At 40.8% G+C, this 26,845-nt stretch overlaps 1 protein-coding gene across 8 annotated transcripts in view; it reads right to left on the bottom strand.

Moving 5' to 3' along the window:
- Positions 1–7,105: 7,105 nt before the first annotated feature.
- The window catches only part of sema5ba (sema domain, seven thrombospondin repeats (type 1 and type 1-like), transmembrane domain (TM) and short cytoplasmic domain, (semaphorin) 5Ba), a 192,874-nt gene continuing 173,134 nt past the window's right edge, over positions 7,106–26,845 (bottom strand). For 3 of the 8 annotated variants that reach the window (XM_080290784.1, XM_080290785.1, XM_080290786.1), the window contains 7 exons: positions 26,410–26,622; positions 22,418–22,588; positions 17,801–17,869; positions 17,114–17,251; positions 14,571–14,615; positions 11,919–12,124; positions 7,106–8,708 (listed from right to left, as the gene is read on the bottom strand). In XM_080290784.1, the coding sequence (XP_080146910.1) occupies positions 8,532–8,708; positions 11,919–12,124; positions 14,571–14,615; positions 17,114–17,251; positions 17,801–17,869; positions 22,418–22,588; positions 26,410–26,622 (1,019 nt within the window). In that variant the 3' untranslated portion in view covers positions 7,106–8,531. Of the gene's footprint in view, positions 8,709–10,891; positions 10,976–11,918; positions 12,125–14,570; positions 14,616–17,113; positions 17,252–17,800; positions 17,870–22,127; positions 22,256–22,417; positions 22,589–26,409; positions 26,623–26,845 lie in introns of those variants that run through there. The other 5 variants (XR_013902313.1, XM_026144735.2, XM_080290787.1 and 2 more) reach the window with 5 other exon arrangements.

Below are 26,845 nucleotides of genomic sequence, written 5' to 3' on the forward strand. Positions count from 1 at the left end.
GCAATACTCAACAAGGCAAAGCAGGTATTTGGCAGAACATCACTTCATATTCTCTACTGTTCACTGGTTTCACCATACTTAAGCTATTGTGCAGAGGTCTGGGGCAATAACTATAAAACCACATTACATTCACTTTTTACTCTTCAAAAAAAAAGCAATTCGAATCATCCACATTGCAGGTTACAGGAACATACAAACTCACTATTTTTGCAGTCTGAAATATTGAAAATTGATGATCTAGTGAAATTCCAAACAGCACAAATTCTATTCAAAGCAAAAAATAAAGAACTGCCAGGTAATATTCAGAGTATGTTTTTTTTGAAAGAAGGAAGTTATAATTTAAGGGGTTTTTGTAACTTCAAAACAGGGAAGGTCCGTACTACAAGAAAAGGCTTTTGTGTTTCTGTTCATGGAGTGAAACTGTGGAACAGTCTGAATATGGAATTAAAGCAATGTCCAAACATAAAACTGTTCAAAAAGAGTTATAAAAATATGATCTTCTCGAACTATAAAGAAAAGGAAAATATTTAAATTAAGTGAATGTCTCTATAAAAAAATCATGATGTGATGTGATATTATAGTATATAGTATATCAGAAATCTGTTCACTATTTTTATTACAAATTATATCAAGGAAGCTGACTAAATATTAACTGATAATTTATGGCAAAGGGGTGGGATTAAATAAGTGTTTACTTCTTCCGACTCCCTTTCAACATGTAAATTAATCTGAACATTTTTTTGTGTGTAGTATTTTTTCTCTCTCTTATTTTCTTTTCTAAATGTACCTGTATATTGTTCACATGTTGAAATTAATTACCAATCAATCAATCAATCAATCATTATGTGACCGTCCTGGCTACCTGCAAAGAGCTCTGTTGTCAGATGGAGGCAGTGTACAAAGCATATGGTATAACCAGTGTGTGATACACTTTTACATGTTCTGTTGGTCCATCAGCTAGCCATGGAGAGGAGTGAAATCATACCCATTCCCCTGTTAGATCCAAAATGTGTGTAGCATACTGACACATTTGTGAGACAATAATTTAAGCCATGCTCCTGTTTAGTTCTCCAAAAATCCGAACTGCGCACTGCTACATGCGATTATGTATGCGTCTGCACATCTTGGTTGGTTAACTAGTAGGCTGGAATAGGGAAGGGAGCGACAGCGGAGTACACAGCGATTTTAAGTTAAACAAATACACCATGAAAAGCTTGTTGTTGTTTAACATTCGGTTTCACTTCAGTTCTTTGTATGGTATAACTTAACTCAATAGCATAAAAGAGAGTAAGAGTGGCCCAGAGATTTGTTGTACCTTATACTTTGTCCATTGCCTCTATCTGACAACAGAGCGGCTGCAACAGGACTGCCAACCGACCACAAACGCGCCTACCCTGCTGAACCATAAATGCTGGTTCGTGGGGAAATGATCTGCCAGTGGCAGCTTGGGACCACGTACCTGCAGAAAGCATCTGTTATCAAATGGGGGAAAATATATACTGGCTACTCTTGTTTGTGCTTTTGTTGATCCATTAGCAAGTTGTGGAGAAAAATGAAGTTCTGACATACAAAGTCTGTGGTTTCTATACTGTTTAAAAAAAAAAAAAAATCTTTCATGTTTTAATTTTTTTTTCATTCTTTTCTCATTCCTGGTGAATTTAACTGTTGGATTCAGATGATGCACAGTGTCATGCACATCATGCAATGTGCAGCTTTTGGTGACTTCTGGAGGTTGGAGAGCAGTGTACTTTATTCCTTAGACATCGATTATTTGGCATTCTGAACTAATCCTGTTTACATTAACTTCACTTTTCAAACTTGGAGTTTAGTGGGTGGTTTTAATTGAAGGTTGCTGACAAGTTTGTAAGCCTATAGCAAGAAGGACAAGATCACAAACTGTCTGCTTACTCATTCATGTGTATTTTATAAAAGACACAATCAGGTTGGATTGCTGTATGGGAGTAAAAATTGTTATGCCTGTGCACCATTATTACTATTGTCCCCGAAGAGGCTAGATAATCCTCTAAATCCTTGAAAATTACTGTCACTACATAGACTGTGCACTATAAATCCACAGTCTGATATGTCATTCAGTATATTTATGTGTTTTATTGTTGGACCAAAATTGGTATTACGGGACACAGAAAAATGAGCATTATGCCAGCCCTTCAGTCTTTGGCAACACTGATACATTTTAGCCAAATAAATTGTAGTGTTAGTTTCATTTTCTTCGCTTGTGTTGATACACAGCCTTACCCATTGATGCTCAAATAGTTTTGGTCCATATTGCTGCCATCCAGCTGTCATCCAGGAGATAGTGTTGCAATGTAGGTCCCCACATTTATGAGTTCAATTCAATTTTCAGTTCAGTTTTATTTATATAATGGCAAATCACAACAACAGCTGCCTCGAGGCACTGTATATTGTAAGGTTAAGGCCCAACAAAAATACAAAGAAAACAGAGAAAACCCATATCACATATCTTATATTTGATGGGCAGCACAGTGGCGAGGTGATAAGCACTGTTGCCTCACAGCAAGAAGGTCCTGAGTTTGATTCTACCACCTGGCCGTGGCCTTTCTTCTCCCTGTGCTTGTGTGGGTTCTCTCCACGAACTCCAGCTTCCTCCCACAGTCCAAAGACATGCAGTTAGTGGGGTTAGGTTAACTGGAAAATCTAAATTGCCCATAGATGTGAACATGAGTGTGAATGGTTGTCTATCTCTCCATGTTAGCACTTCAACAGGCTGGAGTACCCATCCAGCGTGTACCCTGCCGCTCACCATATGGTAGCTGGGACAGGCTCCAGCCCCCTTATGACCTTGACAAGGACAAGCAACAAAGAATAGATATATTTATATGATATGACCTGCTTTGGCGACAGTGGGAAGGAAAAACTCCCTTTTAACAGGAAGAAACCTCCGGCAGAACCAGGCTCAGGGGCAGCCATCTGGCATGACCGGTTGGGGGTGAGGGGAGGAAGGCAGGTCAAAGACACGCTGTGGAAAAGAGCCAGAGATTAAAAATGAATATTGATTAAATGCAGAGTGGTGTATAAACACATAGTGAGTGAAAAAAAAACAGTGCATCATGGGCAGCCCCCGCAACCTAGACCTATTGCAGCATAACTAAGCGAGGTCACCTGATCCAGCAATAACAATGTGCTTTATCAAAAAGGAAAGTTTTAAGCCTAATCTTAAAAGTAGAAAGGGTTTCTGTCTCCTGAATCCAAACTGGGAGCTGGTTAACAGAAGAGGGGCCTGAAAGCTGAAGGCTCTGCATTTCAAACAGTGAACCTTAGGCAGCTCAAGAGCAAAGCACACATGTAGGCAGCTGGGTCGGGTGTGTGGAATAAAGAAAACAGCAACAGGGTGAATGACAACAGAAATCTTCTATTTTCAGCTTTCAACTAAACTCATTTCTTTCTTTCTAACAGTAGGATAGACTTCATTCCTGCTCTCATTTTCTTTAAGGTTTTGGTTTATAGGCTACTGTCAAAACAGGACAAATCACTGCTGAAGGGACTGAAAGCCTCACAACACACCCGTTACATGGAAAGGAGCCTTTTTTTTTATACAGTAGTCCTTTTACATGGAGTGATAGGTTTACAGAGGTGTTACTTAGCACAATAATTATGACGTCCTAATTGACCTTTACTCATGTCAATTACTTCATCAAAACAGTTGCTCCAAAAAAGGTCTTTTAATTCTTATTTCCACTCAGTTTTTATGAGGTAAACAATGTGTTTTTCAACAAATGGCCAACCAACAGTTAAACCTTTGCAGATCACTACTCTCCTTTAAAACCATTTGAACGTTTTGTAATCTATTGTCAATGGAGATGTATGAGCTTAAGTTTGTTAGAGTTGCCCGAAAGCTTACATACCGAATAACTATGCCTTATGGACACATCATAATGTAAATATATTGTAATGCATATAGCTTTTATGTGTCATTTAGAATTATATACAGACAGCAGTGGAAATAATTATTTCACCCCTGGTGAATTTCTAAGTTTTCTCGCTTACAAGAAATGTCTTTATTTTTATGCTAGTTTCATTTTAATGGAGAGAGTGACAGAATGTCAACCATATATCCAGAACCCCCCCACACATTATATAAAAGTTAGGATCTGCATGCCATTGAGTGAGATAAGTACTTGGTGGAGAAGTCCTTGCTGCCAAACACTAAAGCAGGGGTCTCCAACTCCAGGCCTCGAGGGCCGGTGTCCTGCAGGTTTTAGAGGTGTCCTTGATCCAATACAGCTGATTTCAATGGCTAAATTACTTCCTCAACCTTTCTTGAAGTTCTCCAGAGGCCTGGTGATGAACTAATCGTTTGATTCAGGTGTGTAGACCCAGGGTGAGATCTAAAACCTGCAGGACACCGGCCCTCGAGGCCTGGAGTTCGACACCCCTGTTTTAATCTCTGTTCTTAACTGTGAGGATTGAATTCTTTGGGTCACAGCCAGGATTACTCTTCCTCCAAACATGGCAGGTCGAGTTAATGTCAAAGAGGTTGATTCTGGTGTCATCTGACCACATCACTTTCTCCCAAGCCTTCTCTGAATCTTTTAGATGATCGATGGCAAACTTAAGACGGGCTGATTCACAACTTTTCTCATGATCCTCCTGAACCCATGAGGCAAGGTTTTGCATGGAGCTCTAGACCAACGACAACCGTTGGTTATTTTATATTTCTTCCATTTTCAAATAGTCATCGCATTCTCACCAAGCTTCTCCCATTCCAGCCTTGTACAGGTCAGAATGAGTTGATTCTGTGGACAGGTACGCTTTACACTTAATGGGCTGAGATTGGGAATATCTCTGAGTGACTGATTTATTCTGTGTGCAACATGGGTACACAGCCAGTCTTTGGGAGCCACAATTCTGGCTGTGTTGTAGGGGAACAAATACATACAAATTCATTTCGTAAGTTTTATGTAATTATATTAGCTTTTTCTTTCTGGCTTTACCATAAAAATTCAGACTGTCACTTTTGTTGTCGATGAGCAAACATATTGCATGGCAGTGTGAATGTTAGATTGAAAGCACTTTGCTAGAAAAAGCAGAGAGAAAAATGTTTGTGTGAATGAGGTCTATCGTATAAAGCGATTTGAGTGCTCAAGTAGAAAAGTGCTGTATTGGAACCATTTTTTTTTTTACCATTCGAGTACATGTTCATAAAACCAGTGTGAGAGGATTTAAACCTTGTGACATGGTGTGTTATCCTGCTGGAAGCCGCCATCAGAAGATGGTACACTGTGGTCCTAAAAGGATGGACATGGTCAGTAACAAAACATCAGTATTTTCATGTTGGTTCCACCAAATTCTGATCAAGACTTATCAGACCCGGGACCAGTTTTCTGATTTTCTCTTGCCCAGTTTTGGTGACCCGCTTGGGAATTGTAGCCTCAGTCTCCAGTTCTTAGGTGACAGGAACAGCACCAAGTGCGGTCTTCTGCTTGGGTAGCTCATCTGCTTCATGTTTGGTATTTAGAGATGCTCTTCTGCATACCTTAGATGTAACAAATAGTTGCCTTCCTATCAGCTCAAAGCAGTTTGACCGTTCTCCTCTCACATCAACAGGCAGTTTGCTCAGTGACCTGCCAATCAATCACTTGATATTCTATTTTTCAGACCATATTCTGTAAACCCAAGAGAAAATCCAAGCACATCAACAGTTTCTGAAAGACTGTCTGCTGCGAACAATGCCCCTTTCAAAGCTGCTTAAATAACCTTCTTCCCTATTTTGACGCTTACTTTGAACTTCAGCAGGTCATAAATGCATTGAGTTGCTGTCCAATGGTTCTTTTCCTGTTTGGTATAATTATTATAGTCTAACTAAAGCATCATTAGGACTTTGCATCAGGTTTTCCTACTTACAGAGCAGAATCTGGAAGTTCTTGTTTCATCTTTGACTTTTTGCTTACATTTCGTATTTGATAATATGAATTTCAGCTGCTGGCAAGTAAAAAAAAACCCCCAAAAAACAAAAACCTATTAACTTTTTATGTTGGCATCAAGGTTTATTGTCCTTTGATAATGTACAATATACAAAAATATAGGGTACCAAAAATTCACAGTGTCTAAAAGGCAGTGATTACTATACATTTGTCTACATGACAGGTCTAACAGTACACCTGGTAAGTTGCATAGAAGGACACAGAGCCTCACATCGCAGGGGACAGAGCTCGAGATCGACCAGTCAGTTGAACACCCGTCTGACCACAAGCTGAGTTTACATCAAAATGACATCTTTTTAAATTTCATATCGCCGTTATAAATGATCATTTCCAGCGTATGATACGCGGTACTCTCATTGGTGGGTTATTTTCATTCCGGGTTCATGTGACTCTGGAGATTTTGTGTTTGAGCAGCTGGGAAAGGTCACAAGTCACAAGCGGTCGGTCACGTTGTGGAGCTCTGTCCCCAAACAAACCTCATGGTTGGTGTGTACTTAGCTGCTGTACTTTTTTTCTCTTTAAACAACTATAAGGCTTTTTTTTAAACAAACAGTGTTAGCTATACAATATACAGATACATATACACAACTGTCTTCAAGGACATTAAATGGGTAGAAGGCTGTCGCTCCTATATACAGATAGAGCTCTCATCTCGTGCATGTACATTAGCTGAACTGAAAAGCATTGCTGGGTTAGCATTCATCGATCAGGCAATAATAATAAAATATAGCTGTGAGAATGCCCTTTATAAACCAAGCTTTGACTATAAATAACGTCCATTCCACCTCCGCACGGACCAGAGGTGTGATGCTTTAACTTACAATGATTAACATCTCAGACATGAAACAGGAAAAGGAAACAGTAGAATGCCTGCAACACAATGTGGAGAAGTGCACACACACGCACACACACGCACACTCATACACACGCTTTGCAGACGTCATAGTCATATGTATGAAAGCATTTACATTGTACAAAATACAGTAGGCTCTCTTTGCTCATTCAAGCACACTTACATTCAGACACGCATGCATCCCTTTTGATGTTCACTGGTAAACTTAGGCAAGCGTAATTCAGCAATTTTCTTTTCTCTTCAAGAGGGCCCAGATCGATATTTTTTGACATTCTTTGCAAAAACAATATAATTGAAATCCTTTTATTTTTTTTGTGTGTTAACATTTCATGTATCGAAGATGCAATGGTCACAAAGCCGAACAATCAAAAACAAAAGGAATGTGTTCATTCAGTGAAATGGAAATTAGAGAAACAAGAAATAATTAGTTATCTTATTTAACAAAATATTTCTTCCTATGCTACAGCTCATCTGAGCATAAAACAATTATCATCTTAGAAAAACAAACATTAAAAAAAAAAAAATGAACAAGTGACAATCTACTAGCTTATTCTACCATCATAGAAAACCCAATCCACTTGTTCAGCACACTGGCCATATTTGATATGACCACCGGGCTATTTAGCACTCAGCAGAATCGATGCATCCATTGGAGAATCAATTGGAGAATCAATCAATTCCTTTCCAGAAGTCTGTATTGTTCTTGAAAAACAAAACAAAAAATAGAGGAAAAAAAAGTAGAAATAAAACAAATCTCGCCCCTGCCTTCTATTGCATACAGGCACCCACGGAATTCCCAAAGCTTTTACAGTTCAGAACGCTTCCAACGCTCCGTGCTTTGACTGTAGGAGTCGATATCCCTGCCCACTAAAGACAAGGGACTCGACTCATAAGCGGTATATTTCTCCTTCGACTGAGGATGATGTGAAGCGTAGTCAAACCCTAATCAACCCCAAACTTCTTATCTTTTCTGTCGTGTGAAATAGCAACAATGAAGGGCGTGGATCCCCCTCCCCCAAACAACCGAGCTGATATTGATCTCTAATTTACTCCAGCATTGACTTCATTGAGCTTTCTCTTTTTTACTGTTGTTCTCTTGCTTTGTGCTGTGTGGCAAGGACGTAGCTATACGTGCTTTTTGTTCTCTGTAACTGCTTTTGCTGTCGAGGGACTCGAAGTTCATTACAAGCTGAAAATGTGGTTTGTGATGGAGAGGCATAAAACGGTGACCCAGCTCCACAGAAATGTTTCTTCTTTTTAAATTTATTGTGTTCGTGTTAGCCTCTAGAAGTGCGGATGCTCGACCGACCCGGCATCGGCACTGAAGTGCGCGGTAATAACAATCTGTCTAAAGCCGTTACTCGTCCTCGTAGAGTTTTCCACTAGTTCTCTGCATGAAGCTGAGAGTTGACACTGCGTTATCCAGTCAGGCCTTTACAACAACACAGCCCCAGCTGCTTGCACAAGTTCCTGACTATAATAGGACAGGGGCATTCCTCTCCAATCCAGATCTCCTGATGGAAAGTTCCAAAAAGACCCTTAAAAACAAACGTGAAGAGGCTAGAAAGCAAAGACAGGGGGCGATGGTGATCAGAGGAACTTGGCCAAGCTCTGAAAAACACTTCAGTTCATGTCGGTTCAGTTATGTCACCATGGCATTGGGGGGTGGCGTCCGTTTGGGGCAGCGGGGTGGAGAGCCGGATTTGGGGCGGGTCTCAGCTATTGTTAGTGTGGTTGTAGGTCCTGCACGGTGATGGGGATGAGTTGGGCTGGTAGTCAAATTTGCCGAGCGCTGTGGGATAGTAGGTGGTGGTGTAGACGTTCGTCTGCTGGAGCGGTGTTGGGTAGAAATTGGATCTTTCATCTGGCAGCAGGTTGTTTTTATTCAGTGTCTGAAATAACACAGAAGGGAAGAAAGTCGCATTAAAATCATATGCACACTATGAAACACTATGCCAGCAGACAATATTTTATAAACATTAAACAGCCAAGTAAGCCATCCCCTTTATTTACCATCTTCATGCTAAGCTAAGCCAACTGTCTTTGTCTTTAGCCTCATAATTATTATACCCACATGAGTAATCTTATCTTCTAACTTGGTGAGGAAGTGAATGTGAATATATCCTCGAGTTGTTTGGCTGCCAAAGCAATAAAAATACTTCAGCATGTTTCCAATGCAAATGAGCTTGTCAAGTATTTTTTCCAAAATAAATGTTATTTTACTGAAGTACACTCGACTCTTATGCAGCTCAATCTGCTTCGTTACAGATACAGGCATCCACTTCTGGAAAATCCCTCATACATGTAGATCTGGAAAATAACGCAACACTGGAATATATTTTCAGTCACTTTCAGACCAAGTTTTGAGGATTCAATTATAGATGGAATTCTTGAGACAGAAATAGGGTTTTTGGCGTGGACAGTTTTGTTTTGCATTCCTCAGAGGTGCAGATAATATAGAAGTTAATCTTCCCTGCAGGTAAATAAAATACCTCCAGTAGCTTTGAGGTTATTGTGTGAGCGAAAGTGTATTCATAACCAAAGCAAACCAATTTAACAAATTTAATTTGGATCTTGTCAAGCATACTCAATGCTCTTAATATAGGAGATGGCGGGAATTCATTGGAGCTCTCAAATAAAAACATTTTATTCTAATGCATTTGCTGAGTCTCTGGTAAAAGCCGACCATAAGGTGAAACACTTTCCAGGGGAAGCATTAGACTAATGTAATCCATCTGAACAGCTCTGGGGAGCAGGGCAGGAAGATAATCAGGTTAGAGTCAGTGAAATGCACAACAGTGGGCAACATAAATTGGCCTGGAGGAGAGGGAAGCCACTGCATAAACAGTGCCGTAGTGCTACATGGTGACATCGGATGCACATCCAGCAGAGTCTGGCTATCCCCTCTGGTCATTAAAGCTAATGAGTTCGGGCTCTCAACACCACGATGGCTGTCAGCAACACATCCACACAACCGCCAACAATAACAGTGAAGACAACAAGTATCGAGAGGCTGACACAATCAAAAAACACTGGGATGAGAAATAGTTATTTGGCACCACGTTTGTTGATGATGAATGATGAATCTGCGCTTGGAAACACTGGCTGGCAAAAAAATAAGTTTTGTACAGACTTAAAATAGCTTTATAATACTATGATACTTCTATTTTAATATTACAGGCTTTTACTAAGAAGATAGTGAGCAAAGTGACCATCTTTACATATGCCATGATGCTTGTGAGGTGGACAGCCTAACCAAATTGTGGTCTGATGTGCACAGTAACCTCTAGAAACAGACAACATACTGTGCGAATATATAAAATCAGTGGCAAAAGGAATTATGTGTGTTATTTGCAGTCAGTTTGCAGTCTGGCAGGTAAACGGTCTGTGTGGAAAGGAGAAAAAAGGGCCTCTATTTGTCCAAATGTAACCCTGAAACACGAATTTAGCTTCTTCTTTTTTTAAAATTAGTTTTTAACATGCATCTTTAAGCAAAGACCAGCACATTCACAGCTAAAACGAAGATTATCTTAGCGCTGTTGCCAAGTGCTTTGTCAGAGGGGTCGTCTGATTGTTGGGGTCTTAACCTTACAATGTCAAGCGCTGGGGCAACTGTCATTAAACTGACGCTATATAATTAAAGTTGAGTTGAAATGAAATGTTATTAAAAAAGATATTTAGTGACAAACACCAACAGACTGCAAACACGAGGTTAATGTTAAAAAAGCATGGCCCAGTTTGAACCTCATCCCACAGGCCTTAAACTCAAAACTCTCACAGACTTATTTGACATCATCTGGTGAGTGCCTGGCTGCAATAGTAAAATGTGGATGGCCCAGTCCTTTGTGAGAGATATCATGACGTAACATAGATTTTCTTCTATGTGGGGGATTTTTTTTATGGCTGAAGCACTCGGGACCAAATCCCATCCAGCCTCTTTCCTTAAGGTGTCTACACTGCAAGATTTTGACAACCTTATAAGTTCATTACAGTCCACACTGTGTGACTTGGATCTAATCAACCTGGCTAGGACATCAAGTTTGATGCATGGAGACAGTATGATGAAAATACCTACTGAGGCGGTGCCAAGATGCATGGCTGTTACTCCTCCGTTATTTGTCTCCATGCTACGTCCCCCTTGGCGCAGTCATGATAACAGCTGAGGGACACATCACACAAACAAGCTTCTGCTGCCACAAGTCAACTGGATTTTATTCTTTGTTTGAATTACAAACATTTCATTTGGAACATTTTACTTCCATTACTCCATTTGCATTTTTTTCCACTAAAGGGCCAGCGTCAAAATGATTAGCGCGACATCGCCATGCTGCATTCCTGTTTGTAGAGTAGTAGTTGTAAGTTTGTCCGTGACAGCCCAAAACTGCATATTATACAGCCGCCTTCACAAGAAGGAGGAGGTGCAGATGCAATTGTTAAATGATCATTGTAGTATTTTTTTTTTTAAATATAAATGAATCCTCTACGGTCATTCAGAGAGGCAGGAGGGAAGGACACCTAACCAGAATGTTTACGACAGATACAATTTCTGATTTTGGAGTGAAAAATCAAACCTCCTAGTTTTGCTCAAGAAGAGTTTAAGATAATTTTTTCAGCTGTTTCTCAAAAGCATCTTGCAGAAACAGGAACAAGAAATGCAATAACAATATCCCAACTCAATCAGAGAGTAAAACAATTGAAGGATGCAAAATGTCACTAAAAGTCTACAGGCTTCTAAGGAAAACAGCTTCTTGACTTGCTGTAAATGTGAATGCACAGTAGACCGATAGTAGTGGGAGGTCGCAGGCTGACTAATGCTTTAGAAAGCTAATGAGCCCCATTCATAAGGGCTTGGTGCAGGTAGTAAAGCCATACAGACTCCGTATAGGAGCGAGAAGGAAGAGAAATTAACAGTAATTCATCTTCTGCGCGTACTGCACCATTGAGATAAATGAATGAATAAAAACTCTAAATAAAACATGAATCACACCCACTGCCCTTGAATCCTTAATATTTACATTGTGTGCGTGTTTGTGTATTTGAATAACACCAAGTAAACAGCACTTTCATTTGTATTTCTGCATAATATTGTGTGCTTCACTTACCTTAAACTCCATTGGTGTGTACTTCTCATTCTTTGGCGTGGTATTGCCCTTGTAGTTGAGGTGGTTTGGGGTGGTGGGATGAATGATGGCAGACTCTTGAGAAGGCTTGTGGAAACGTTGACAGTACACATAGATCAGGAAAGATAGCAGCCCCGCCCCAAGGAAACAGGAAACACCAGTGGCAATTAGGTGGATGGAGGTAAATGCTGCAAAATAAAGATGACACACGGTGTTAGCAAAGCTTGAGTACATATTATTAGCTTGAAAAAGGACATTTTTCAACACCCATATTTACCATGTGTAATGCATTAAATTAACCCGTAAACTCTGAAATACCATGAAATAATTGCTCAGAAATTCACATTTTTTCAAACTAGAGTGTTCATTTACCTTGTTAAAAACTTCCCAAACTCATAAAGCCAAACCTGCTGCTTGGCTGCCATGGAAGGATCATCAGCTAATCCAGATAACCTGTGTCTTGCAGGCCATAAAAGCTGGCCCAGGTAAACTGCTCAGGTGCTCTCTTCCACTCCACCTGACTTTAACCTATTGGTGATCTGTTTCTTGGTTAGGTTATGTTTAATATATATTTTTTAAATATTTAAGTAAACCTCTTGTGTGAAGGTGTGTGTCACCTACTTTGAACCAGTTTGTGGCAAATGGGGGCTCGTCCGGGATCTTTAGACCCATTGGTAAGATTGAACTTTGAGTCAGTGCTGACTTACTAACTTAGCTTTAGGTTTGCTAAATGCTTATGCAAGTTGAACTAAGTTCTGAGTACAGCTTAAAGTAGTAATGGTATTTAGCATTGTGAGGAGTATCTTAGGGAGTTCCACACAAGATAGAATTCTTTGGATCGGTTACAATAATTTAGGTATTCTGTGGTTGATGTTGGAAGAGAGTAGCAATAGCATAGTGTTAAACCCATGAATTTACAGTTTCATTGTGCTTTTGGTGAGTATAGCCACACAAGTCTCTGAACCATGCATCTCTTTTGTAATGGTTCATCTCAATAGGAGACCAACCACGCTTTCTCTTTAGTGTGACAGCTTGTTGAAGACAATGTCTTGGGAGCATTTATCTGGTTTCCAGAAACTTGCTAGTTTGCTCTTTGGCACCGTTGTTTTTGGTGCATATGCATCTGTCTGAAGACTAGGGTTAAGATCAACTTGTATTAAAAAACTAGGACTAGGGAGCATAAACTCTGTGTCTAGTGCTTCACCAACATATTTGTCGTGTTGATTTGTGGCCTTACTGGACACATGGCTGGACCAGCCTTCTGGTGTAACTATCTGACAAAGTGTAACTGGTAAAATGTGTGAAGGGTAAGAGTTCCAAAGTTGAACTAGAATAGTGCTGTGAAATATTTAAACTTGGTAGTTTGGTCTGGTAGCTTTGTTGTAGACCCATTATCTGCTTTGCTTTGAGCTTTGTTGTAGCTTTGTTCCCCCTTTGTTGCCGTCTTGGCCATTTTGGTTAGTATTGACGTTTTTGCTTGGAGGAACCTTTTGGTGTGCTACTGTGGTTGACGCTCATACTTTAAATCCAGTGTTGTGTGGGGGGTGTATAGCTGCAGACTATATGGCAGCACTTGTGATGAGATCTGGTGCTCATTTAGGTACCAATGAGTAGACTTTCACTTGCTGTTAGGTTAACTGTTTCTTTTTCGTGTTGAACCTATTTGCAAAGATTTGCTTTCTGGGGCAGATACTACTTTCCCTTTCTGTATACCAGTTACACTATTAGAAATCTCCTGTAATTAGAACCCATTTTGCCTCGTATTCCTATAACCGCCAACATTCACTTTTACTTCCCACCACTTAATTTGTTCCTGTGGTAGGAAAATTGGATTTAGTAAGGGGGTGGATGTCAGCTCATTTGTGGGCCAGGTTGTGTGGAAGCCATTTTAATGTTGCCTTCTATTGTTGCTTTTTTGTTTTCTCGTTTCAGAATAATTTGCAGTGTCAACGCGGAATCGTGATTTTTAAGGAGGGTGATGTTAAGCCCCTCCCCCACTTATTAAAGCCCCGGTCTGCTGTTTTGCTGGCATGGGAGGATCGTCAGGTAACATAGGCCACCTGGGTCTTGCAGGATATAAAGGTTGGCCCAGGTGAACTAGTTAGTTGTGCAGGGAAATACTCGGACCATCCATCAGCAACCAAATCACTTAAATCACTGTTTTCCCCAATCAAATACTTCACAAGGTCATCTTTACTATGTCTTCATTCCTAAATGCACTGAGCTCCTGCCATGTGGTTGGTTGATTAGATATTTAAGTTAATGACCAGTTGAGGTGTACCCACTAAAGTTGCTCATAAGAATATAAAGCAAGACTGAAATACGACCGTCCAGGGTTCTTTTCCTGATGTATTTTGTTATCAGTGCAGTTAAAACATCTGTAGGACTTTTCTATCAGTAGGTATGAGGCCATTAAAAACATGAAACGAAAGAGTTGTCCTTCCTCCTCCTGACTGGCTGTTAGGAATTCTAACAGACTATAATAACACATATGAAATGGACATATAAATATATACAAATATAATGTATGAAAACACACATCATGGACAGACATCTGTGGAAACATACAGGGGGAAAGAAAAACCCTGAACATGCACAGGGAGATGAAGCGGAGGCAGCTGTTAATCCACTTACCTCCACAGTGTTGGTCCTTATCAAAACCAGATGCAGGGAGAATGACTGCAGAGAGGAGAGGAACACACAGTCAGACACACACATGCATGCACACACACACACACACACACACGCATTCCCTGGTGTAACAGCCTTCAGAACACAACAACAACTGGTTGCAACATCAGGGGAGTTGACACATGCTGAAAAAAGATGGTAAATGAAAAATTTAAATGTCTCCTCAATGATGCACAAACGGTCCATGGAGATTTTTTTGCTTTTAAAAATCAGGGTATTTCAAGAATTTCTAGAGGAAAATTGACTTGAGCGAGAAGCAACAGCCCCATTGAACTGAACCTGTCTAGATGCTGTGATAGAAACTAAGGGGCAGGACAAACATTTACAGGTACAGCACGACCTTTCTACCAGCTCCACTCTCATTGAGCTTCTTCAAAGGAAGAGGAGGAGCAGGAAGGCCTGTGGCTTTCAGTTGTTAAATATTGCAGTTCCTCATTGGACTGAATTTCTTTTAAATTTTCAACTTCTTCACAGCTGCCTCCCTTGTGCAAGTGACCTTAACAAATCCATCCTTCGCCTCATTGAAATCTGCAATAAAATTAGATGTGATTTGCTGTTGTGACAACCCATTAATATTAATCGCCTTCGTCTGGACTCATTAGGGATTCTTAGCCTGGAGAGGCCTATGCTGGCAGGCCATGAAAGATCATTTCAGGAGAAACTTTCTGAAATCGGCATCAGCAAAACAAGGTGTGCCGAGGCCAGTTGGGTCAGCTGCTAACTTATTGCATTCACATGGACTTAATTATGGTTAATCAACATGAGCAAATGAGTTTTGTGCACAAAGAGGATGTCGACTACAAAGACACAAACAATATGTGCTTTTATTTATGGATATCTGTTTTAGGATGAAGACCGTGATGATGCTGATTCTGTGTACGTACAACCTGGACAAACAAACAAGTTATGGCTTTTGGAGCGAGCTGCCAGTGAAGATTTGGCAAATCAAAAATCTTGGCAAAATAAAATCCTGAAGTTGTGCCTCATATTAAGCTTGAGTAAACCCACAAATTGATGTCGAAGCACTAACATGATGGTGATACTGAAGATTGTTAGCCCTGGTTTTGGTTTGTGTAGTTGAGAATTGTTAGATAATAAACTGATCAGTTGCAGGGCAGAGTGCCAATATTATCATTTATCTAAAAGGGGACGTGGTATGCTTTTCTTATTTTATCTCATAAATGTGTATACTGTTGCTGTAGTAGATCACCAAAGCACAGAGGCCAAGTATACATAGGAAAAATCAGCATGACTGTAAACCATGCAAAGGTATTCTAATAACAGTCCAAGAATAAAAGTATGTAGTTGGAAATGAGCATAACAATTCTGAGACTTTCAGTCATGTCTAAGCAAAAGCTTTTGGCTGTAACACAGTTAGCATGCATACACTACACATCTTGGAGAGGTAACTCATTTTATCAACAGAAGAAAGCATGTCAGATGAATAACAGCAGCGCACTTAACAAAACCCCGAAAATAACATCAAAGCAGTGGAGAAACTTTAGAGATAAAGTCAAACGCAAAACAGGATGGAGAGCGATATATGTGAGAGGAGCCTTCCTTCTGCTCGAGAGACACTATTTGCAACCACACACACAACTGATCAACTAACTAATTACACGACTTCCATTCCATCTGCTCAGTTTGTAAATTATGACTTTTGTCTTCTCTAAAAAACATTAATAACTGCATAGACATGAGTAAGAGTAGCCCATATTACCAGTTGTTTCACACACCTGTTGGTACCAGTAGATCAAGCTGCAGTAGAAGACCTTTCAGGTTTGAGTGTGGGGTGGGCATTGTATTGATACAAGGACACCAAATATTGATATTCTGTTAAATGATTACCTTATTTAACAGAAGGGTTTGTCACAATGGGTCCAGTCATGTTTCACAAATCCCAGCACAGCTTAAAAATGACTTCCTACAACAGGTTCGTTTTTAAGTACAAGCATGAGCCACTTAGATATTTTGTCATTGAATACAAATAAGCCCTCTGACTATGACTTACATTTTTTCCCCACACTGACAACGCTTTCAGAGCACGTCAAAATGCTCCAAGTGTCTGAAAATATTGTCAGCCTCCTGGGGGTAACTATTAGTTGTGTTGTCAGTCAGTTTTGTTTCCATTAAAATGACACAAAATGTACAAAATCTGGAAAAACAAGAAACAGACAAGGCTGAGCCACTAGAACAGCTAGCTGTTTGTGTACCCTCGCTTTGCACATCAAAAATGTGTGCTTACAACTTCCCATAAAACAGCATCATGGAGTTTTTGTGACAAAGGCAAGCTAAAGCCATGATGGAATAAGTGAAAAGCAGCGTGTTTGGTGACATTCGAGGACACAAAATAAAATACAGGCTGCTCCCTCAAAATCAGAGAAAAAGGAAGGATGCTCGCAAGGAGCTCTTGAGAGGCCAACACTGAGCTCTGATGAGAATGTTGAAGGACGCTTCACGGTTACAGTATGCATCTGAGAGCTCACCGGGTATTTCATTGCAGTCTCTACGCTGAGTGCTGTTCCCCACACAGGGGGTGTTGCCCTGAGCACCACACACACGACTCCTCATCTGCAGGCCTGAGTCATCACAGGCCGACCACAGCGACCAGGCCATCCAGCCACCTAAACACAGGAAAAAAGAGCAATAAATAAAAACCCCAGCAACCACAAGGCCACATCAAGCTCACCCTCAGGCCTGGAAAGCAATGGGCCCACCCAAGCTGTCACCACCTGCGGGAACCTTTCACATTTCTGCACAGCCAAAAAAAGAAAAAGAAGAAAAAGAAAAAGACCCCAAACACACCAAAAGTGTTTGTGATGTAAACGGGATTGGAAGAGCAAACCAGAAGAGTTTGTTTAGTGCATAGCCGAGATGTTTGTCTCCCGAGCCAAGCTTTCGTGCTGTATCCCCGCAGCAGGCGACCGAGCAGTAAACAAAAGACTCCCACCAAAGAGGAAAGAGAAAATGCCCAACTTTCAACGCCTCCCTTTGAACCGTGCACTTGCTGCACTCTTTCGCTCCCTGTATTTAAAAGCACCAGAGTGGAGGGAGCACAGGCTACCACAAATGAAAACCTGATGAAAAGCTGGTTTGTTATTCAGCGTGCTCTCAAGTGTGCAGTTTTGGCAGAGAGAGCCTCAGTGGAGGCAGAAGGACAGGCCTTCTTTTACCTTTCCTATCAGGCGGACGCTCACCAACAAGCTGCTCTGCTCTCTGCTCCATTCGTTCTGCACAACCACCTAGACACATGAAACAAACTGACCAGCTCAAATGTGTGCAATAACCGTGCATCACTACAACCGGCTTTAATTGCTTCATTTATTCCCATTTATTTTTGTCACCCAGACGACCTGTGTGATCACACTGTAGAGTCGGAAAGAACAGCATCAGGCCTGCGGGCTGCTCGTTAGTATTCTGTCCTGACAGTCCTACCTGCTGTCCTCCATTACTGGTGGAGACTTTAATCAAATGACCTACGACAGAGGCATCAAATATCCTCGTGACTGACAGCCAGCTTGCCTCTAATTACACATGCGGCGAGGTCGGCAGCACCAGGAAGACCCCAATAGATGACTGATGTTCGCCTGTCAATAAGCGAACAGATGAGGAGACAGATAGGGATCGAGAGAGACTGCCGGCAGCCTACTGGTTAACAGAGATTGTTGGTCCGCATCAAACAGGAAAACATTAACCTGATAAAGGAGGCTGATTAGCATCTTGGCAAAGAGGGGAAAAGACAGAAAGTCATTTACCTTTCTTTGTCTGTAATTACCGAGGAGGCTGACTGTAAGCGTTACCCTCCGTGTGAATGACAGTCGGACTGATTTAAAAGGAAAAGCATCTGAAGAAGGTGACTGTTAAGAAGAAACGGCTGTTGAAATCTGACAGAAGTCATCTGCACTATAACACATCTGTCTACACTCACACATACACGTGAGCATCCCAGACAATGACTATTTGTCTGGGCCTGTTTTTGTTTGCCAGCAGACTAAACTGGTTATGGAAAATCAAGTGTGTGATCATGTATGAGTTGTATAGTTTTAATGTTTTCTTTGGGAACAGATGGTGATGGAGTTTTTATTATGAATGAATGATGAAATTTTATGAATTATTATGTCTATTTTTATGCTTGAGGACAACAGATGGAAATTAGCCCTTGGCTATAATCTGGTATGTTTCCATTCATGTAATTTTTTTTTTTACATTTATGTTCATTAACATGCACTGTCCTAAATAAATAAATAAAAAAATAAAATAAAGAAAGAACAGATGACAAATCACACGTTAGCGACAAAACAAGGCTGTTTGAAATGAAACCTTAGAATCAGAATCGGGATGAAACCTTATGAGTTCGGCAGGTGGACTTTTCCCCCCATCCTCCTGGATTAGCAGGCAGATCTCTCATGAATATTTCAATGTCCTTGTGGGAGCAGAGTAGAAGTAGACAGGGGGGGGGCTTGTTTTTATACATCTCACATATCATCACATGTGGGGAAAGCAAGGCTAACCTTCAAAGTAAAAGGGAAAAGAAGAATACTCAAACTTTTTTTTGTTCTTATTTAAGTCTTCTTCCCTTGTGTTTCTGTTATTTTAACTTTTAAGGTATAGATATGTTCTTAAACTAAATACATAAAACTTACCTGTAGTCATAGCTAGATTGTTTTATTTGTCCAGGTATTTAGGATTCCCGCCTCTTAGATGTTTTAACCTTAGCAATGAAACTGGACATAAGTCTGCGTAATCCACAAAGTTTGGCAGAACATCTGAATTTTACACGAGGCCACAGATCTGAAACAAAGGTGCAGCATGAACTGTTTTATATTCCACTTTCTTTTTGCTCTGTAAGGTCAGTTTAAAGTTAAGAGACTTAACGTAGTGCACCAATTGTTGTCTGGAAGCTATACCATACTCACCATCTTATCCTGGACAGACACTGTGTGATTTTTGGCCCATTTTGAGCCGATTTTTGAGTCGTGCGACCGTTTTGGCGATCGGCCCGATTTTGGCCTTCATCGTGCGTCGTGCGTCGTGTAGTATACGTGGGGTAACGAGACGCGATTAACACCTCACGACCAGCTCCCGATCATCAATCGCTTGGTCGTGAGGGTGTCACCGCAGTTTGTCACACTGCGCACGCACAAACACAAATGTCAGCGAAAAAGACGGCGCAGCACGGCAGTGCAGCGTGTGATCTGGACACAAGCGATGGAGGCACAACTTGTAGAACTTTGGAAAGCTCATCCGAGCCTTTTCGATTTGGCCTCACAAAATTATCACGACCACAACAACCGTGAAAATAGTTGGATCTACATTACTGCTCAATCACAGCTGCCTGACCATGTTTTTCATTAGCAATTTAGCAAAGTTGATGGTGGTGGTGTGTCTGTGTGAGTGAAAGCCAGAGGGAGAGCAAGCAACATTATTTCTGTTATAACCTTCATTTTATGGACGCACAGTGTGAGCACTCAGGTCGCATCAGAGCATCTGGTCGTATAGTGTGAGACCTGCATCGTGACCTGCGAACTTCTAACCCCTGCGAGTCAATCGTGCAGTTTGAGCAGGAGCTCTGGAAAAAAAAAAAAAATCGCACAGTGTCTGCCCAGCATTAGTCATGAATGCTAGATAAACACTGTATCACTTTTATTAAATACATTGAGAGAAGTAATTATTTGATCTCCTGTTGACTTTGTTCATTTTTTGAGCAAACTTACAATCATTTTAAAAAGAGAAATAACATAAACCAAACATCCAGAAAAAGCACATTACATAAAAGTTAGAAATTGAATGCAATAGTGTGTCATTAAGTGGCTTAGTACTTGCAGGAAAGCACAGCAGTAAGTCATTTCTTGTAGCTTGTCATCAGGTTTGCACACATCTCCTTTATATTTCTTGGTTACTGCTTGGCAACTCGAAACTTCAGCTCTTAATTGTTATCAATCAGTTATAACCTGTAGAAGCCAGAATGGGTGGGTTGCACTTATTTCACTGTGACATGCAAATCAATTTTCAATTGTTTGATTTTTTTATGTAATGTAGGTTTTCTTCATTTTGGTTGATATTCTATCTCTCCATTAAAATGAATGTGTTATCTAATACTATGTGCTTTAAGAGGCCTTTCTGCAGCTACCGTATTAATTCTCTGCTCACACTCTGCAGGTTCATTGATATGTTTGTTTTGTATGTTTTGTCCACCTAATATTTTTTTTGTCTTCAGTCTTGATAAAGAAAGAGAAAGTACTTGCTACAGTATTTAAAGATGGAGTGCTCCAGTCTAGAGAAAGTTAATTGATATTTGAACTCAGCAGCCAAAAACAAAGGTTTCATTGCACCTGCAGAAAAAACAAACAACCTCTATGAAGCTGAAATAAAGTGCCAGGTCCTCCAATGGCCACTAAGACTTTGTTAAAGGTTAAGTAAGGGGCATGACTGCAACTTACTCAACCTTTATTAGCAGGTGAAACAAAGCAAGCAGCTGTAGCTGGCAACTCTCCGCTACAGCTCGCACCACCACTAATTAAATTCACTGAACTGCAAATATTTAACATGTCTTTTGCAAAAAAAAAGAAAGAGGAAAAAAGAAGTAATAAATAAATCTGTGAATTACAGACTGTTCAAGATATATTACTTAGCACAAGGCAGCAGATGCCTGTATGTGTGCATTGTAAGGATACAGTTTATGGATGCAGTTTGCTAAGGAAACTTGCCAGCCTCAGATGATCACTTAGGAATCCACCTGCTGGTCTAAATAAGGCAACTAACTTTGGCCTTTGAAAACAACATGGCCAAAATGCTAATGTTTCAACATGCAACGTCCGCTAACCAATGGATGATGCTGTGATGGCTATATCTATCTACACCCCACATTGACAAATTCACGATAGAGTGTTATCTATTCACAACTGGCCTATCTTATCAAAAGGTAACAAAACACACATTAAAACATAAGACCTTATCAGACAAATAACATTAAAGAAGATGAATTCAGCAACCCTCCAAAATAAATGACCCTCCTCCTGCAGCTCTCCCTTTCCTGCTCTAACCCCGTTCTATCAGATTCATATTTAGTATTTTGCTCTCTGGAGAAGGACCAATGTGTAATCTTTCAGCTGGAAGCAGCACAAACATAATTCCATTCATCTCCACAGTGAGCAGAAGCAATGTTCTTTTCTAATGCACTGCTTGTATTCAGGTGTGTAGCAAAGTGAAGCTGTGTGAAAGAAAAGCCAGGAGAGGTGCATGGGCCTTTGTCAGGCATGCTTGAGGATGGTTTATGATCGAAACGAGACCAGTGGCAGCAGAACTATCAATAATGAGCCTCCTGAAATCTGGCCAAATAATACAACATGGCTAAAATCCACAGAGAATAGCGAAGAAAATATGTTGGTTCTGTAAAATCCATCTCATAAAGCTTTTTAAGTAATATTACACACATACTGTCTACACCTGGGCATTCAAAACCTCAGATTGATTAAATAAGATATCCATATGTACCACAACATCAGTGGATCTCTTTTCAAAGCTTTCTGGAGGGGTTGCCATGGTACTGCGAGTTCCAGCAGCACAGCAGGAAATGGCACGGTGGGAGGATGGGTTGTTTTCTGTTTATCTTCTCACATATCTAAGACCTGGTTTATTCATTAGGAAAAGATGAAAGAAGCAATTTAGCAAAGGGGACGACACAGAAATTACACGGTGTGGGAGATGATTGCCTGCCCGAAGGTGTGATAAAAGCACCTGAGCAGTGGTGACACGGCAGAACAAGACTTTGAATTTCTATGTGACCTTACCATCGCAAGGGTGTGTGTTGCATAGGGCTTCCTCGGTGTGTAGTCCTATGCAAATGTCTCCACCATTGGAAGGCGCGGGGCTGTTACAGGAGCGTGTCCGCTGGTAGTGCCCGCCACCGCAACCCACTGAGCACTGAGACCAGGACGACCAGCAGGACCAGGCACCGTTCACTGTAAGGCACATAAAGGAACGTGTCACATAATCACATACCGCTCTGACTGATATGATAATGTGCTGGCTGTAGATGCACACTGCACCAGTAATGACATTTTCTGAAGGCATACTGGGATTAATTTAGCTCAGTCTGAACACCACGGACATCTAATTAACGACGCCAAGAAGGGATCAGATATCACATCCTCCTACAGCGATAGTTAGGACTGCGATGCGTGACCAGCTGACATTGAATCCTTTACAAGAGACAAAGAGGTTGATATGCAACTTTGCAAATGAATATTAAGTTTAGCATTTTCCCATTGTATATTACTCTGGTTAGCATTGATTGATGTTTTTAAAGTGACATTAGTGTGTGTGCTTTCAACAGCTATGGACTTGAGACTTAAAAACAGAATTCAGTTACAAGTTATCTGATTTTAAAAGCTGGTGTTTAAAGTGTTGCAGTGCGGTTTTGATGACTCAGAAAGATCTGGGCTTTTTGTCAGAGGCTATGTTCAGCTGCTCCCTTATTCACAAGGGGCTGTCACAGCAGGTAGGTCCACATATTTGATTTGGCAGCTTTTTTTCCCTCTACCAGATGCCCTTCCTGACGCAACTCCAAAGGGATTTGTGTCTTCTCCTAGGATTATACTAGGGATGTATCACTTGCACCTTTCAATTGCACCTGCCTGATGTAACCCCAGGCTATATGAAAAAACAAAATGTTTTAACCCCGATGTAAAGTTGCTTGTTGCACCAACTGCATATTCTTTTTGGGCATTTAAACCTTGTGCAAATGTTATTGCTAAATATAGCAAAGCCAAACAGAGCATTTACCCTACCTATTAGAGCCCAGCTGGTGGAGATGGGCTCAGGAAGACTAACAAATAGAGAAAAAAGAAAAAGAAATGGTGCTCCAACAAACACAATTTGTCCATGATGGCTTATGTTTGTGTTTCTTTTTCATATTACAGGCATCTATCATTCATTTCTGTCTTACTTTGAACTACTCTTGCACACACAGTCTGTGCCTGTGCTCTGCTGTCTTCCTGATCACATCATAGCCTACTTTGTCATTACTGTGTCCTGCATTATATTGATTTATTCTCCCCATAGGTGCCGTTAATGTTTCATTTGATCTAATCAGAAGAGGGTGACTGACTAACTGAATGGCTGGTTGACTGGCTGATGTCTGTCTGGCTGACTGATGGGGAAGAGCAGTGTTGCCAGGTAACATCACAGTGCTGCAGAAAATTCCATTAGCTGAGTGGATTAGTGTGACACCGAGTAAGGCAGGCTGTGAGCACTTAACTCTGACTAACTCTCACAGCCAGTCCCTGCTCTGCCTGACTAACTGGCTCTTTACCCGGCTGACTGGTTGAGCGTCTGACTCAGTGAGTTAGTGAACAACTCACTGACTTCCTGACTGGCAGTTTACAGTTTTTCTGACTCGTCCCACCTGTCTGCCTGTGCCCCTGCGTGGTTGACTTGCTGTGTTCATTTACATTCAGACATATGAAGTCAACCATGTGTTTGCCCGGCTCCCAAGACAAGACACTGACGTGAGTCAGAGTGAAAACTTTGAAACAAACAAACAAAAATAATTATGCCACGTCTGGTCACTCTGTTAATCAAAGACTTGATTACGAAAGTTGAGATCAAGCTGATATGTCAATTTTAAACACTTAAGACTTGCTTTGATAACTGACTTTTTCCATTTGATCTAATCAGTGTGTTGATTTAAAACTTTGATGGGATGAGTATGGAATGCCAATTAACCCGGAAACGTCAGGTGAAAGACCAAACAGGGCGTCAGTCGCCTTTAAGATGCAAATTTCAAAATTATAGGTGACTTTCTTCTTGAGTGTGAGTTATTACATTCAAAATATTTTCAGAAAACTTGACCTCTAACCTCTGACATTGAGTTCAAGGTCACAGACATTCAAACTCATCCGATATTTTTATTAGCTCATCGATAGATGCATGGAGGTATTAATTTGAAAATCCTACGTCAGCCCATTCTTGAGTTATCACAGCAGCAGTGTCTACTAATGACCAAACATCAGCTACAAAACAAATCACTTTAAATGCGATGAGGGCTTAAGACTTGTTCTGGATTTTTAAATGGTTTGGACATGATCTTCCTTTTTTCTAAATTTGGTAAGGAATGGATGAGAGATGGATGAAAAGGCAAGCTGTCCAGGGTGGACTCCACCTCTTGCCCTATGACAGCTAGCTCCAATCCCCCACCCCCTTTCGTTGTATAAAAACAGCCATCACCTAGATGAGCAAATTTTAGTTTTTGATATCCAACATGACGCTGTATAAATTCTTAATTATCATTTGCTGCATCATGATGCTGCTGTATTATGCCTGTGTGTTATCTATCTATATCTTTGTTTTAACCTGAATCTAATATGATCACCTTAGAAGCCTTAACTACCTGCTGTTAAATCTTGTTTGGGAGAGAGCCAGTCAGAAGGAAGCTGACTTAAAGTGAATGAAACGGGAGGGAGTGAACTGAATGACTGCACCGAAGCCCAAGTAAGATAAATAAGGACTATTCTGAACAGTTGCTCATGCAGAACTACTTTAGTAGACCAGCTGGAGAGGAGCACAATAGGCCTCCTGTAAAAGCTTCCAACACTGAAAATATATTTGATGATTATTTTAATCCTAGAAACGCAAAATGTTTATTGTTTTATGCAAAATGAACTTATAACAATCATATAAAACTCATATCTGAATTAAAAATCTACTCACTGGATGGAAACACACACACTTGTGTTTCCAGTGCACACACTAACACCCTATTCATTTTAATCACCTCAGAGATCTATATTGCCTCCATCCCTCTCTCTAATTTCATCATCAATTACTATTTCGCACTCATTCTCTCTTTTGTCACTGGCCTTGTCCTTCTCACCTGTGTGTCTGCCAGGGACACGTGTGGTGAGACCGGCTGTAAACGTGACAGTAATGGCAAAAAGGCTCGCTCACCGGCTGCTTCCCAGTGCGAAGTAACCAAGGCTGCCTGTCCCAGGCTTCCTTAGGTTACATGTGTCAGATGCAAAGTTAACCGAGAAGGATTGTATTTGGATTCAACAACTGACATTCAAATACACAACAGGAATTTGATCAGCACTGCACCAACATATAATAAATCATTAATTCACAAGGTACCACTCATGAATATTTAAGTCGACACCCTTAAAGCTGAGTTCAGAACTTTATTCAAGAGTGCTTATTGTGTGTGTGTGTGTGTGTGTGTGTGTGTGTGTGTGTCCTCATTCTGTTTAATAAGTGTAGCCTGTCAATGCAGCAGAAGAGTTCTAGGTCAGCTGATTATGGTTTGATGAGGACTTTGAAATAGATAACTTCATTTGTCCAATAGTGCCTCCTGCACTGCTGAAGCTGCTGGTAACCATTAGCAAATGAAGCTAATGATCCACTCAGCAGTATTTTAGTACCCCCACTGACCTCCCTCCCTCTCTCGTTCTTTTTCCATCTTTTTCTCCGAGTGTGAAAGTGTGGATGTGTGTCGATTATCGACCCACGATATACTGAAGAGGTTAGCAACAGGACACCAACCGCCTTTATCCATCCTCGGTTTATCTTCAGTTTGTGATTACCTGCAATCAGGTTGTACTGGAACACCTGCTGGGATGCTACACGACATATTTGAGGATGTGTCATGTGTAATATATGAAGCAGCTAAAGTCCAAAACCTTTGAAAGGCCTTCAGTAAGCCTGCAGAACTATTGCTCAGGACCACAAATTGTGAAGGCAATGTGTGAGCAAAACGTAACAGGGTTTGTAGTGTATCTTCACTGACCTGGACATGCCTGGACATTACAGTCCTGATACTCCACAGGTGAGCCACGGCAGGCCACAGGGGCACTCTTCCCCTCTGGGCCAGAGCAGGTTCGCCGACGGGTGCGATAACCTTTTGCGCAACTGTGTGAGCAGCTTGACCAGGTCTCCCATGATGACCAGCCTGTGCCCGATACTCTCACCACTGGAGTCTTGAGGAGTTCCTCGACAAGGGCTAAAGAGAGAAGAAAAATAGGGGTAAGAAAATGGAAATGAAGTTCCAGTTTAAAGAAATTTCTGCTGCGCTGTTAGATTGAGATCTTAAAGAATTTCACCAGACACACGAAGCATGAAAAGTCTTTGACTGAAAGTCAAACATTGTGTACATGACTTTGCCAGGAGGCATATTTCTTTCTCTTTTCCTTTCAGACTCGGTCTGTGTCTCTCATGCATCCTGC

The sequence above is a fragment of the Astatotilapia calliptera genome, chromosome 16 (genome assembly GCF_964374335.1).
Source record: "Astatotilapia calliptera chromosome 16, fAstCal68.1, whole genome shotgun sequence".
Classification (NCBI taxonomy): Eukaryota; Metazoa; Chordata; class Actinopteri; order Cichliformes; family Cichlidae; genus Astatotilapia; species Astatotilapia calliptera.